This window comes from Drosophila elegans, unplaced genomic scaffold (genome assembly GCF_018152505.1).
Source record: "Drosophila elegans isolate 14027-0461.03 unplaced genomic scaffold, ASM1815250v1 contig_468, whole genome shotgun sequence".
NCBI classification, from domain to species: domain Eukaryota; kingdom Metazoa; phylum Arthropoda; class Insecta; order Diptera; family Drosophilidae; genus Drosophila; species Drosophila elegans.
The window spans coordinates 3,841,276-3,856,655 of record NW_024545855.1 but is presented as its reverse complement, the minus strand read 5'-3'; the positions used below and the strand labels follow the sequence as shown (position 1 = coordinate 3,856,655).

At 36.2% G+C, this 15,380-nt stretch overlaps 2 protein-coding genes across 2 annotated transcripts; both read left to right on the top strand.

Annotated features, from left to right (window-relative positions):
- On the top strand, nucleotides 1-2,843 carry LOC108142918 (proton-coupled folate transporter). The gene is made up of 11 exons (XM_017267007.1): nucleotides 1-111; nucleotides 211-393; nucleotides 448-557; nucleotides 612-762; nucleotides 821-1,004; nucleotides 1,435-1,895; nucleotides 1,955-2,091; nucleotides 2,151-2,340; nucleotides 2,393-2,440; nucleotides 2,496-2,604; nucleotides 2,664-2,843. Exons 2-11 carry the CDS (start codon nucleotides 279-281, stop codon nucleotides 2,719-2,721), a joined length of 1,563 nt encoding a protein of 520 aa, XP_017122496.1. The 5' UTR covers nucleotides 1-111; nucleotides 211-278; the 3' UTR covers nucleotides 2,722-2,843.
- Nucleotides 2,844-4,641: 1,798 nt separating this feature from the next.
- LOC108142907 lies at nucleotides 4,642-12,724 on the top strand. The gene is made up of 4 exons (XM_017266995.2): nucleotides 4,642-4,974; nucleotides 10,406-10,873; nucleotides 11,673-11,760; nucleotides 11,858-12,724. Exons 1-4 carry the CDS (start codon nucleotides 4,860-4,862, stop codon nucleotides 12,051-12,053), a joined length of 867 nt encoding a protein of 288 aa, XP_017122484.1. The 5' UTR covers nucleotides 4,642-4,859; the 3' UTR covers nucleotides 12,054-12,724.
- Nucleotides 12,725-15,380: the final 2,656 nt, after the last annotated feature.

The window sequence follows — 15,380 nt, the reverse complement described above, 5'->3', positions numbered from 1 at the left end:
CGAAGCTCAAATGGAATTGAGCTCGGAGTTCTGCTCTTGCGTGGCCCGCGTTAATAGTAAAGTCAGCGAAGTGGAAAGTCCGATTCAGATTAAAAAACTTACTTGTTTTCGGTACATATAAACATAATAAAATCTGTTGTGAAGGCTACAAATATAATTACTGATCTAATAAAAAGTTAAAGTTATTATATAGGAGCTTTCAATTAATAGGCTTCAATTTGTGAGTGGTGATGAAAGTGAACTAAAATTTAACTAATTTCTCGACAAGCTCAATAAAAATGGTTGCAAAGACCTCGTTGGCCCAACTGAAAAGTCTGGAATGGGGGCATCTCTTCAATATGTTCTATATAGAACCAGTGATTTTCATGTTAATTTTTTCGCACATGCTGTCAGGTAAGCGGACCTTGAGATTGTAATGATATTTGTACATCACGATTTTTCCATTAGGCACTGTTATGCGCAATCAGTTGATATATCAGACATGCACAGTGATCTTTGAATATAATGAAACCGACTGCAAGCTTTTGGACAGCAAAAACACAACCGCAGAAATTCAGGTTAGTGCATATTTGTTATTTACTAGATATTTAAATATAAAACAAAGTTTTCAGGCAATTGAAACAGAGCTGCAGTCATATGTGGCCAATATGTTCTTAACCCGTACGCTTTTCGAAAGTATTGTACCTGCCATCTGTGGTTTATTTATTGGCTCTTGGTCGGATCATTATGGCCGCAAGCCCCTGCTGATTGTCTCCATGGTTGGTGAGTTTTCAGAGACTATGTTTGATTCTGGAAAAAATGTTAACCAATTTCCGCTTAGGCTTCTCTGCCTCTGCCATGCTTTCCTCTGCCATTTGCTGGCTGTCCAGTTACTATATGGTTAATCCCTGGTGGTACACCCTGGCAGCTCTGCCACACTCTCTGCTCGGTGGTTTATGTGTCTTCTCGGTGGCTGCCTTTTGCTTTATTACGGATACAACGGACATGAAGACGAGACCATACAGGTGAGGGTTATTTTTTGCTGAAAAAGCCTTAACCCAGGGGCAAGTGGAATGCTTTAAGGCTAAAGTCTCAGCCATTTTGGTTTTATATCCTTTGTGGGTAGCAATGAGACTTTCATTGTGTCATTCTAAGTTATGTACTCATTGCATTGTTCTTAATTATAATAGTTAAATAAAAATTCATAAAAAAATTTAAAAATTCCATTAAATCTCAAAATGATAAATATTTTACTAAAAAATTCCACTCTTTTACAACATTTTCTTTTTTCAATTTTAAGTTATTAACGCATTGAATTGTTCTTAATTTTAGTTAAATAAAAATTCATAAAGAATACTGTTCAAATTTAATAAGCCCTAAAATGATAAATATTTTGCATTACTGTTTCCTTTTTAAATTGAGATTTGAATTATTGTTGTTGTTCTGCTATTTCAGAATGATTTTCATGGAGCTGATACTTTTTGTGGCCCTAACCAGTGGCTCATTGTTGTCCAGTTTTGTTTATGCAGCCACAAGTGCTGCCTTTGTGCAGAGTCTCTCCTGCTTGATTGTCATTTTGGCCACACTTTTCGTTATTTTCTATTTACCCGAAAGTTTGGGAATGTGTCCGGATCAGGACGAATCTCCTGAAAAAGAAAAGGAAATTGTTGTTACAATTTCAGATCAGAAAGTGAGCGATATTACTACGGATTCCCTTGAGAAGCGTGTTGATTCACCCAAATATGAGACTATAGAAAAACCTCCAATTGAGGACAAAAGCAAGGACGAGACCGGTTTGTTCAGCATTAAACACGTTAAAGACATGTTTGGCACCTGCTTTAAAAGGAGGGAAAATAATGCTCACTCCATCATTTGGTTGGTCACTTTGTCTGGTTTTGTTTCGATTTTTGTTGCCGGTCAGTCTGCGTTGGGTATTTTGGGGAATCCCATGATTCAAGTGATAATATCTTTGCAGATGGCGTCATGACTGTGATGTATTTATTTGTACGCCAACAGTTTCATCTGACAGTGCGTGAATTTACCATTTTTGAGACAGTCAGTCAATCGGTACCAATGCTGGGAGCTCTATTGGGAATACTTATTTTGAGAAAGGTAAATGATTAATTTATTTTCCATATTATATTTTAATTATTATGTATCTGTCTGCTTAGCTTTTTGGAATGTCTGTGGTGTCATTGGCGTTGCTGTCGCTTTTTTCTGAGATCATCAGCAATATTGCCAGAGGATTTGCCTTTTTACCTTGGCACTTGTATCTTTCTGTGGCATTGGGCGTTTTTCGTTCAATCCAGGGCCCCATGTGCCGCACAATTGTTTCGAATATAGTACCATCCTCCGATACGGGTAGGAAATAATTAATAAATAATTGCAATATTTATGCTCCAAATCATTGCAGGTAAGCTGTTTGCAATTGGCAATATTGTACAATCGTTCGCCCCTTTTGGTAAGATATATAATCCCGTTAAACATTTGCAACATTTAGCATAATTTATTTCCAGTCGCCGCTCCTCTTTATACTGCCATCTATAAGAGTTCCCTGGCCAGCAATCCTGGAGGATTTAATTTCCTTAGCGCCGCCTTCTACTTAATAGCGTTTATCCTAATCGGGTGAGTATGGCAGCTATCTTTTCCAAAGCACTAAATGATTTTGAATACATTTATTGCAGCTGTGTGATGCGAATTAAATTCAAGCACCGAAAGTTCTACGCCGAGACGCTCAAGTAGCCAAAGTAAACTGAATTTCCATCAATATTGATTGTGGCAAGTTTGCCAACTTTTCGAAGCTTTGTTTATGCTCAAGTCGAAAACTTTGTGTGGTCAGCATTAAATAGCTGGATTTATGTGAACGAGTTCTTTTGTGTTAAGCTAATTTAATTTGCATACCGCAAATGGAATTATCAACAATTTGAAATTACATCATATAACTACCTGTAACTAACCAACGGCCTTTGCCCATTCAAACTAATCAAATTCCAAATTCACAATTTATCAAACTACTTTATTGCATCAACTGGACAAAAGTGAGAACTTATCATGCATTTCCAATCTAAATTGGACATAATTGCCGTCCATGTGTAAATGCTTTGTTGTGGTTATTATTTCTGGTTCAAATTCCTTGTTGTTTGTGCTGCAAGGATATACATGCCTTATGCATGAGCCTTTAATAGTGCATAATTTATGGTGCAGAAGTTTTCGCAGCATATTCGTAAAGTTCAAACATATTTGCCGAATCATTTGGACTCTCGTTGTGACTTTGGCACGTACCGCATGAATTCGTAATACCAAAACTTCGGAGGGCACACAATTTGCAGCAATTTGAATTGTTAAGAGTCAGCTCTCGATGATTAAATATTAAAAACGGCTCTATTATGCGCACAAAGGTATGCCACATTTGTGTGCGCCATGTGTGCCCCACGTGGTTACATTCCAACCCCACCAATCAGTATCGGGTTAACTTAACCTCGCACCAGGAGCAGAACTCGGCGAACCGAAGCCGAGCCATCAAGTCACAGTCTTGTCTACGGGAAAAGCATTTGTCGTGCGGCACTTAAGTCGAGGGTTCTTAAAAAACGCTTTAATATCGCCGCGCGAGCAACAAATAAACGAATTCGTAGGACATGAACTTTGCACTTGCACTTGGGGACCCTTGAACACGCTAACTTAATGGGGGTGTCTTTCTTGGCTCACCAAAAGCGTTAGCCATAAAGGGAAAACTTTGATACGGATGCATGTGCTACCAGCTGTTAAGCGTTTAACATTTCCGCTCCTTCCGTGGTTCCAACACTGATGGAAAACGCAAATTTTACAAACATTATAATACATATAATACATATGTAGTTACATATAAAAAGTTATTAATTATCTTATATTACCAAACCAACTATGTTATTAATTATCATTAATTAGTTTCTAAAGCGAGCTCAACAGGAGCCTTTTTTTTTTGGATTTGAGCTTATCATAGCCCTTCTATTAGTTTTTCTAAATAATTAAAATAAATTGAAAAATAACCCTTTATTTGCTTTAAAGTAGGAGAAGTTAAACTTATGTTAACTTATCTGTTAACTATTAATTGAAAATAAATTCTAAAACAATAATGTCTAAAATTGAATTTTAGTTTTTAATATTTAATAGTTACAATAAAAATAAAAGATGATCAATTTTATTATGATTTATTATAGACATTTCTTTATGTGTTTACCAGTGCAATAACAAATCAAGACGCAGTCTAATTGAGCAGCCAGATAAGATGCATTTTAAACTTTAAGCAGGGACAACAAAGTAGTGAATACTTCCGGTTGCGATGATTGATGGGTATTTTAGTGGCCCAAAAGCGGGAGCTATGTGAAGCATGTCAACACGGCGTATACATAATCGTTTATCAAACAAAATAAATTATGAGTTGCCAGCGGGCCAAAAACATGCAAGTGTTGACGAAGGTCAAGTTTAGCCTTTGCCAATGCGATGGTTTCCCCAAATCGTCAAAAGAGCAAAAGAGCATTGGGAAAACGTAAGTCCTTACGTTATTACGTATACGCAGAGTGCTCTCATAGACTTACATGGATATTTGGCGCTCTCATTTTGTTGGCGGAGCTATAAAACACGAGAAACCAACCGAATTCGAGTTAGTTTGCTGAAGACTTTCACACGAAACGGTCGCCAGTTTTCCCGTACTTTTCCGACTTCGCTTATCGTCGTGTCCCATCGCCTCATTTTCCGTAGTCCGCTTATCAGGCCAAGAAACTCGTCGCGGGGATATGCCGTCGGTGAAAATGCAGTTGGCATAATTCGTTGCCTACTTCACGGCACTGCAACATATCAACTGGAATTTACTGACAGCTCAATTAATCAGCACCCACGCAACTATGTTTTGGATTTTACGGCGCACTGGTGCCGCCAACTTCTTCAACTCTTTCAACAACAACTGCAGTTTCTCGAAGGGCAATTCGAATGGCGGTAATCACAGCAACAGCACTCAAGGTGAGTCCCCGACACCTGGGCCATCAATTAGTCCAGTTTTCTACTGCAAAAGTCCGCCCTCAATTAGGATAATTCACCAGTAATTAGCGGACTAAACAGATTAAGTCTCAAACTTGTGCTTGAGTCAACCATAAATAGCTGAAATACTGATACGTATCCTGGAAGTTTATTAATTAGAAAATTAGACAAGATGAACTAGATTAATTCTATTAACAATCACCTGCCCTATATATTTACTTATCTGTAAATTCGGTTAAATTTACATACGACAGCATACAATTTCCAACATTTAGTATTTTATACCTCAAGTTAAAATTATAATTTCATTTGCTTGTACAAACAACGCTAATGGTAAAAGTTTTATTCAACTTTTTTAGTTCAGGAAGGCCTTAAATATGTTTGAACTCAATTAAAATTTATTGGTATTCAAATTCGAAGTTACCTACTTTTATTACTTTAATGCTTTTGCTTACTTACAATAAAAATCTACAACACTTTTTATTATGTCCCTCAAAATCATAATCATAAATCATAAATAAACTTGATGATCATAAATAAACATGATAAAAAAAAGATAATGGTAAAAGTTTAGTAAATCTATTTTAGTTCAGAATAACCATAAACAATTTTTAATTCTCTTAAAATTGATGGGTATTTAATTGCAACCATAAATTAATCATTTAATTGAAAATTAAACCAAATCGATCAGATTTTTTACTAGCTCTGATAACCATATGGCATCAGATGACAATCTTGACTAATCACAGTTACAATTCATATTTTCTCAGAACGCTTAAGTCAATTTCCCCGTCAATGCTAAGATATATTCGGATTTCACGAAGAAAGTCTACGATTCATATGCCAGACATGTTCCAGTTTAGGCCCGGCTTTTATTCATAAGCCCAACCCTGCCCTCGTTATCAAAACAAGTTAATTAATATTCCCGAAAAGACTTGTGGCATATAGGCAGCCAATATATGCATATTGTACTTGCCAGCATACTCAGTTGCTTGCCATTGTCTGTGAGAAAATGTGGGACAAACCTATGGAAAAATTTTGGGGGAAAATAAAGTAAAGTAAATAACAGCGAGGCCCTAGAACCCACGCAATAATGACGCTCCGCACGTGAGTGTGAAACAGAAAACGTGGTGCGGATGTGACTGTCGAAAGAAAAACACTTTGGGCTTCGGTCCCAAGATGCTTTTGTCTAAGCGCTAAGTCTCGCACCCTCCCGGAAAAATCCGGAAGAAAGAAAAAAGTGAACGGGTGACTCTAGGATAAGGATTTTGCTGCAGGCCAGCAATCGAAACGTCTATCTGCTTTTGTGGATTTTCCCACGCGAACTTCATGTGCTTATACTTTCTTTTGTATTTAGAACTCCAAAAAAATTAAATATCCTTAGAATTTAACTTTTTTACTTAAATTTATTATGTATTTTTCGTGTTTCTGCGAAATAATTCGCTAAGTACAGTAATAACTTCCAAAAAACCATTGGATTGATCACTTTATATATTCATAGAAACTGAAAACCATTAAAATGTTATATATCTTCTATTAATTCAAGTTTTTCACTTTAATATATATACATTTTCCGTATTTCTGGAAAATAATTGGCCAAAAACAATTTGATTGATTGCTAATATTCTTAAAAAAACATACCTCCCAGTATTCATTACCAAAAAAATTGTTTCTTTTCCATGTCTACATAACAAAAACATTAATGATATGCATATTAAATTACCAATCTAAAAATAAAATATTCCCGTACAATAAAAAAACAAATGTTAATGTTATGCAAATACAATTATAGGCACATAAATTTATAAGCGTTTTTACTTTAACCCTCTTTCAATATTAATTATTAATTAGTAAAATCTCGCGTAAAATTAAAAGCAAACACAGGCAAAATGCAATTAAAATGTTAATCACGAATTTAAATTATGTTTGCAAAACTTCCATTGTTTGCAGCAAACCGTATAGTATTTGCCAGTATTGATTTTTCCTGATTGAATTTTGCAAATTGGAAACTTTATGTTATTTGTGTATAAAATCAATTGTTAACTCTACGGAACAGCTGTGTCAACTGCTTTTGAGCAGAAAAACAAGTAGACTTTAGTTTGTGCCACCCACGAGAGAACCTTATATACAAATTCTAGCCCTCACAAAGAAAAGCAAGAAATATTTAATTAATTTTGCCCGATGAATGCATTAAAATGGAGTTGTTAGCAATGTGTTAAACTTCATGGCAATAATTGAAAATGTATTTCGCACATTGCAAATTGCCATTATTCACTTTGCAAATTCACAAACATTTATGACATTAATAGCACCGACAAATTTTCCAATCAGTCGTGGCAGGCGCGAAATTTAATCGTAAAAAATTTCATTTGCCAACTTGAACAAATGACAACAAAAAAAGTGAGTCAGACGACGCCCTTAAGCTTTTGTCAACATATGTATTGTTGTTCGCACAAAAAGGGGAGGGCTGAGATTTATATGTGTTATGCAAATTCTGGGCAACATATGGCTGCGGCATTAACCGATAATTATGACAGCCATTTGTCTTTGATAATAATGCATTTGTGCATTCAATTTGTGAAATCTGCGAAGGGAAAATTGTAAATCAAGTAGTGGCAATTAGCCGGGTTATGTGGTAAAGGGTGCGATGTTTGTGTGCCTTTTATACAAATGTATCCAAATTATTAGCTAAATCAAGTTATTTGTTAACATTATTATTAAAAAGGTAAGCAACTATTCATGAAAAAAATATATTGGCTAACAAATTAATTTTATTTGTAAGCGGTTTTGAAAACAAAGAAAAGCATTTCACCCGAGAGAATTTTATTTGATAATATTAATTATTACAAATCAACATTTTATTCGGTAATTTTTAGAAGCAAAAAAAGAAATCTTTAAACTTATCCCATTTTTTAATGGGAGAATTGGGGAAGAGAGTAAAACAAAAAGAGTCTTGTTTTTCAGCGCTTGAAAAAGAGAAAAACAATTCACCTAGAGCATTACATGTGAATATCTAGAGATCTACATATTATTCATTAATTTTCGAAAGCAAAATAAATATTTTGGAAAAGTGAATTCTCTTTACAAACAAATAAATTAAGTATTGTTTTGGGAGAATTTAAAGTAAGAATTTAAAATATTTATAACCCAGGTAATGAATAACCAATAATTGGCTAAGAGTAAAGAAAAGTTGTTTTCGAAAAAATGATTCTCATGTAATTTTGTGTACATTAACTTTGTTGCCAAATGTTTTTTTTAAACTATTTTTCCTATTTTACTGTAATATATTGAGCACATCTGTTTTGTGCACCCAATTAGCTGGAGGTCCTGCGGAATGTTTGGGTTTAGGTTTCTTTTCAGTTTTGTTTGCTTTGGTTTTGCTATGTTCTGCTCACTGGCCATCAAATGTGGCTCACTTTGGCTGCTGGCATCATTAGTTCGTGCTCTGGGCCAGACATCACAAATAAATATAAAAATAACAACGGGGCAAACAAAATGTATCATAAATTATGGTTGGCATTTGGCCAGGCTTCGAGAACAAGTGTGTATCCCTAAACCAGCATGAGAAGAATTATTAGGCATTTATCTGGCGTATTAATATCGCCAGTCCTGTCTGCCTGGTACTGGTACGCAGCTTTTGCCAGCCATGAGCCATGATTTATATTTTCTTGCCGGCGGGCGGCATCATTTGTAATAATTTGTGCTGTAATTCTAAAGTAAAATCGAGAGAGAAACTTTTATCTCTGCAAGATTACGAGTCCGGGCAACTTAAAGCCAGTAAAGTCATAAATTTCCATACAGGTCCCAGACCACAAAACACTGCGTTAAATGTTTGCAGCTCTGCGGTCCGCAATTTGGCGTTAAAATTGAGTTTTAGTTTGCCTTACAGTCTGGCGCGTATTTGACACCACTTTCAGCCGACTTTCCTCTAAATTTTTACTTTTTCCCCCATTTTCTGCGAATGCTTGCTCCCCATATGAGTTTTTTATTTCGTTTTTTGACATGGTTTTTATATCCATGTTCGCTTTTTCCTTGACAGCCACACAAATAAAAGCTTTTAATCGTTTTTATTTTTAATTTAATAATACAGTGGCTATATGCTATATGGAGTGTTGTAGGCATTAAAATAAATATAATATAACAAATAAAAAGACTTGCTACCAACTTCAACTAATATATTGTAAAAAGTGAAAATACAAGTAAATAATTAAGGACTCCGCTAAAGTTAAAGTGTCAGTTTACTTGAACATTTAAATTGCGATTAGGTTGTCTGAATTGGCCATTTCGTGTCATCACGTATACGCACTGTTGAACCCGATTGCAATTAAAGCACCAGCACAAAGACAAGCCCACATAATGAGTTGCTAATGGCGGCTCGAACGGCTAGTGTGCCATAAAAATCCAAGGGCCAAGTCAGCATACCATCTATTTTTGGGGCCCGTAAATAAAGGCTTTGTGCAGGATCTCACCGCCAGTCACTATTTATTGTCTTTTCCCCCAATCACAAACAATGCACAAACAAAGCCCACAATAAATCTCATTTTATCACTTTAAGACTTTCGAGGACATGCAGGCAAAAATAAGGAACAGCGGAAACCTTTTGTCTCATCGCATCAAAGCGGCACAAAAGCCTCCATAAATTGCTCAATGCACTGAGGAACCTTTCTCAATTTCCACGACGAACAATATCAAAGAAAGTATTCCGTAAAGCGGAAATAAAAGTTTTGCTCTGAAAAACTAATGCATTACAGTGAAAATATGTTCCCGAGTTTTTGACAGCGCAAACAATTCAAAAGCAATCAAGCAGCGATTGATGGGGTTGGTTTTTTCGCTAACCTTGGAAATATATAACAAAGTGAGTTATATTTCGATTCCAGTAAAGATACTTTCTTACTCAAAAAAGAGATATTTCAGTTTTGCCATTCTGCCATTTCTATTTATTTTTTTTTGTAAAAATATAGGATTCTTATGCGCCCTTAACAAACAAACCATAAATGCCTTTTAGTGAAAAATAAATAATACATTTATTTACAAGTTTTGTTTTGAAAGGTAACTGTCGAGAATAACACTCCTTTTTCAACCAATTTTCCTTTATATTTAAGACAAGATAAATATGTAAGTGCAAATACAAGTTCAAAATTATTTATATAAATACTTTAAAATTATCTTCAAATAATCAATAGGAATGTATATATGTATACATATACAGGTTCAAAACTTACTTTATCTTGAAATAATCAAAGGATCAAGCAATAAATAAAAAGCTTACATGCTAAACTTTAACTAGAAGACTTGTTAAAGCTGAAAGCCCCTGAGGACCTGTGATACATTTTCTGCACAATGTTTTGTCAATACGAAAAGTCTTTTATTTAGCAAAGTTTTTCATGCATTTTTCCACCTTATTTTATGGCAGACAAATATGTGAAGCGGCCCCCACGGAAGGCATATGGACGACTGAGTGCCGAGGCCGACGATGCCGTGTCGTTGGGCCACAAAATCGATGATCCGTTCGATGAGCTGGACGACTTTGAAATGCTGGCAGCGAACTCCAGCAGTAACAGTCATGCCCACAATGAGCCACCTGGTGAAGCCAATGGCAACGTCAATGTCAACGGCCGTTCAGGTTCAGGATCCGGAGGAGGAGGAGGAGCAGGTTGTGGGATTGGAAATGGAAATGGGAACCTACCCTGTACGGATGCCGATTGCCAGGGCAACTACGAGGTGGAGAGCGCCCTATGCGAACTGGGCCTGTGCCAGGCGAAAGCCAAACCATCAAAGGACATCATCGGTGCAGGGAACACGTCAACATCGAAGGAGATTAACGAAAACACAATAAGTCGGCTGCATGCACTGGCCATGGCCGATGACGATGATGACTACGGTGAGTTATTCTACCAGGGGCACAATGGCCGTCTGATGAGGCAGGTAGTTAATGCACCTGGGCACCAGAGTGAACTAAGTTTAATCGACTTTGACACAAATCTGTCCAGAAAAGCTTAAATTTCAAACGGCTTTACCGAAATTGGGTCCTTCTTCAACGCATATCATAATCATGCTATTACCAATAGTTCTATAGGTACACTCAGAAAAGAAAATTCGTTGAATCTAGGATAAATGTCCTTTGGTTTATAAATAATTGCTTTACAATTAAGCCCTACAAACAAAATTTAGGAAATAAATAAAATAATAGTTTATTTTCAATACCAAATACTAACGATTTTTTTGTATTTAGTGCAATTCTATAAATTACTCGATACCAACTATTTAATAAAACTTGCCGTCCTATCCTGTTTTAACTAAAATAATGGTTCTATCCTTAAAAATAACTCTATACATAATATTTGTTTTATATTTCTTTTTTTTGTTGTCATTTAGGGCAATTTTAGTATTCTCATGATACAAACTACTCAGATAAAACTTTTAGTATTCAAAATGCAATCTTATCGAACATAAAAAAATTGCGTAGTATTGATAAACCAACTTCTAATAATGTTGAAATATAAATTAAAATCAAAGTATTCCCTGAGTCTTTTTAAAAATAAAGCCTAAAATACCTATGAAATGATTTATATTATTTAAAGAAAATTCTATTCACTCCAAATACTTTTCCTCCAAATGTTTTGCTGGCAAGGGCTCACTGTCTGTAGAGTCAGTTCTATTTATATTTCCCCAATTTCCAGATGAATCACTAACCTGCAACGTGTGCGACCGAGCTTTCCATTGTCACCGTCAGCTGGCATCGCACCAGCAGAAGAAGCGACACTTTGGGTAAGAGCAATGCACTTAATTAAGCTAGCTCTCACTTTTAATCTCCTTTTACGGTTTTCTCCGTTTGCCTGGTACTTTTTCGGTCTTCCACTACCAGTTGCAGTGGCTGCGATAGTTTGTTTCCCTCACTTATGCTGCTGGAGCACCACAAGGAGGAGTTCGAGCATTGGAGTGACGAGGAGATGGGTCGACGGGTGTGTTGCCGAAGGAACAGGTGCGACGACGATTACTTCACGGACACGGACTCCTTTATCAGTGATGCGGAGAGCGAGGATCTGGAGAGGTTGTTGTAAACACCGAACTTAAGGTCGGAACTAGGGAGAGCGACTGAAGGGAAGGCAGGGAGTCGGGACCTTATTTGAATCAACCCAGCCCGAAAAGTAGCCCCACCTCCAGCCCCATCATTAATGCTGGGCGGAATATCCTGCGGCGCCAACTGGAATGGAAGGACATCGGGAGGACGCTCCGCTCGTCTTCTGATGAAGATTGACAAACGGGGCGGACCGCTTGTCGCCCTAATGAAAATGAATTAAACCCCAATCTGGCAGAAAGCAAAGCCGCCGCCAGCCAAACAATGAAAAATGTTGGCTAAAACCCAATACCTAATACCAAAAACCAAAAAAGCAGAGGCTACAGCACAAGATATAAAATACTTGTGGACTGTTTGTTGTCTGTCTACTTTTAGAGTTCAACTACGAGAGACCATCGTTGGGGGTCTAAAAACCAAGTTATATATATATAAATGTATATATATATGTGAATGTATTTCTATGTATGTGTAAAATGAGCTAGTCGAATACGAAACTCCATAAATGGAGATCATATCATTAAATGCATATGTGTAAACCCCTGAACAAATGCAAAAACTATTTACCAAGGAAACAAAACCCCAGAAGAACCTTATGTATTTTTCAATAAATAAAACCGAAAGCATGTCCAGCATTCTGTACTCGTTCATTAAGAATCTCATAAATTTCCAATTATTGCCGGACACTTAAGGAAAATGGCAAGCAATTAAAATTTCAGATTTCTCCTCCTGAGCTCATAAGTATGCCACAATATCGGGAGCGCTGGACAAGCAACACAAACACCCAGAAAATAATAATGCCCCGTGGACATTTTTCTTAAATTATTCAGCGGGTGGGTTTATTGTGGCATCATTAAAACTTGATTGACGTGATGATGAGCAAATGAAGTGGGCGAAATCAGTGCTAGGCTCTGCCCGACTGGCAGAAACTTACCCGCCTTCAAGGTCATTTAAGAAGAAGACCGAAAAACCTTGAACGAGCTCCTCTAAGTACTATACATATTTGCTAATGTCTCTCGCATTTTGGTAAGCAATTTCATTTGGCCAAAAGGGTTCATATTTCGCTTTAATGGCCATCGAGATGCGATAACTTCTTGGCACGAACATTCTATAACAAATGCTTAAGGGCATATCCACTGCTTGCCTCAGAAAGTAATTTAAACTGTAAGAAGCAATTACTTTGTTTTTATGACTCACATTTCGTAAATTATTGAAAAATGTATTAAATTATATTAATGGTCTTTCCGTTTAAAAGTCTGAAGTCTTTTTAAAGGCAGATATAAATTATAATTCGCTTTTGACTAAATAAGTATGGATTTAACAGAATTAGACAATGAATAAATATAAATTTATTGAATAAACAAATTTTTATAAACAGTACAGAGAATATAAAAATTAAATTGAATATTTTTCCTTTTATAAAATTAAATATTTTACTATAAATATAAAGTGTTTTTTATGTTTCCAAGTAAAAAGCGTTTTTTTTTATTAGGGAACATTTCATACAATTTTAATTTGGTAAGAAAATTGTATACGTTTTTATAGATACTTTTAAAATTATTTTATCCTATCAAAGTAATAAATATATTTAGTAAATAGACCCTTTTTTATTTCTATTTGGTTGAGCAACATTCAAATAAGTCAAAAATCAAAAATATAATCTTATGAGTTTTAAAACAAAACTCTATCAAGCATTTCATTAAACTTTGAACGAAGTCGCATTTGCCCTTTAAACAGCTTTCAAATAAAATCTCCCCTCTGCTTATCTTTTCGCATACATTAAAAGAAAAAGGAATTGTATGTTTTGGGTTGTTTTTGATGACGACTTTTGCCGGAAGAGGAAATCATCCATCGGAAAAGCACCAAAAGGAGTGGGGGATGAGTGCCCAGATGAGAGACAACTCCAATTTTGCCTAACAGATAAGTAAATTCATTTCTCATGCTCGACCAGAGAATCGAATGAGCCGGATTGTTGGCCTTGCCCTTGGAATATCCCTCGCCATCGCAGGCACGTAAAATGGATTAGCAGAAAGTTTTCCCCTTGTAATTCCCAAACCGACATTCAGCGAAACCTGATTGATGCTCCATCCGGAGAGCTAGAATTCCTGGAAGGCAAACAAAGGAGTCCAGAGTCCCTAGTCCTTAGCATATGTCCATGTGGCCAGGACCATCACCATCCAACCATCTCGTGTGGACAGCTCATTTGACATTTTGATGGATGCAAAGCCATAAAAGGATCTCCACTCCATGTCTGGTGTAAGCATTAAATTTTGATTTGATTTTATTACAGACACTCGTAAACATTTTATGTGTACATCATACGCACTGTTGGCCAGCCATTTACATAAAAGCCAACCGGATAGACAAAAACCACAGGGCCAGAGCAATGTTTATGTGGCTACATATTAAAATTCGCCATTGAAGAGCAGAAATTTACATAAGCCATTAAGTGTGTGTCCTTTCAGCAGATGTTTCTTCTAGGTAAGGAAAAATGGCTGCAGGTTTTGATCTTTCCTCACAAATTAAATTGCCTTCTTTAGTACCAAAGTGGTAGGATTGCAGGGCGCAGTAAAAAATTGCATTTCCATCGCTTCCGTAAATCCTCCGACAGAGAACATCAAAGTCTCGAACAAAATAGGGAAGCCCTTGCATTATTACCAATGCAGCGGGCAAAAACGAGCTCTTTTTTTGCATGCCAATCAGTCCAATTTGTTACGAGGCAAATTGAGTTTCAGCCGGCGAAGCAGTCTAAGCCCTTTTTCGTGCCTGCAAGGCCGCCTGGCAGCAAGGCAACCATTAGCTAATTAAGACGCTCCAAGTTGCCTTGGATGCCACCCTCAAAAATACACACACATTACAGGAACCGCAGACAAAGGACTTTGGAAGGCGCCAGCAGCAGGAGAAATTGCGGCAAGCACGAAATTTCACACATAACAAAAACTTTGGGAAGCCTCAGAATAGCAAGAAATGGTAGAAAAACTATTTAGGTAGAGGTATACCATTTTTACACCCCCTCATTAAATGAACGAAACTTGAAAAACTGCAAGGATAGGATAGAATGTTTAATTTGTACACTGCCTCTTTAATAAACAAAGTTTCATATTAAAAAAATTTGAATTAACTTAAACTTTGAAAATTTTAATAAAGTTAATTTGCATTGTAAGTCTCATTACTCAAACACCTTAAAATAAAATTAAATTTAATGATAACTCCTTAAAATGAAATATATGGTTTAAATTTTTTAAATAAAATTATCAAATTTCTTAATAAATCAACAATTTTTGTCTGTGCACATTATTATCGTCAAAAAACC

Bases quoted from the DNA above. Each gene is read 5' to 3' on its own strand.
- LOC108142907 (XM_017266995.2), top strand. From the start codon at position 4,860: ATGTTTTGGATTTTACGGCGCACTGGTGCCGCCAACTTCTTCAACTCT. The intron at 4,975-10,405 runs GTGAGTCCCCGA...ATTTTATGGCAG, and splicing joins TCACAGCAACAGCACTCAAG to ACAAATATGTGAAGCGGCCC. The intron at 10,874-11,672 runs GTGAGTTATTCT...CCCAATTTCCAG, and splicing joins CGATGACGATGATGACTACG to ATGAATCACTAACCTGCAAC.
- LOC108142918 (XM_017267007.1), top strand. From the start codon at position 279: ATGGTTGCAAAGACCTCGTTGGCCCAACTGAAAAGTCTGGAATGGGGG. The intron at 394-447 runs GTAAGCGGACCT...TTTTTCCATTAG, and splicing joins TTTTTCGCACATGCTGTCAG to GCACTGTTATGCGCAATCAG. The intron at 2,092-2,150 runs GTAAATGATTAA...CTGTCTGCTTAG, and splicing joins GAATACTTATTTTGAGAAAG to CTTTTTGGAATGTCTGTGGT.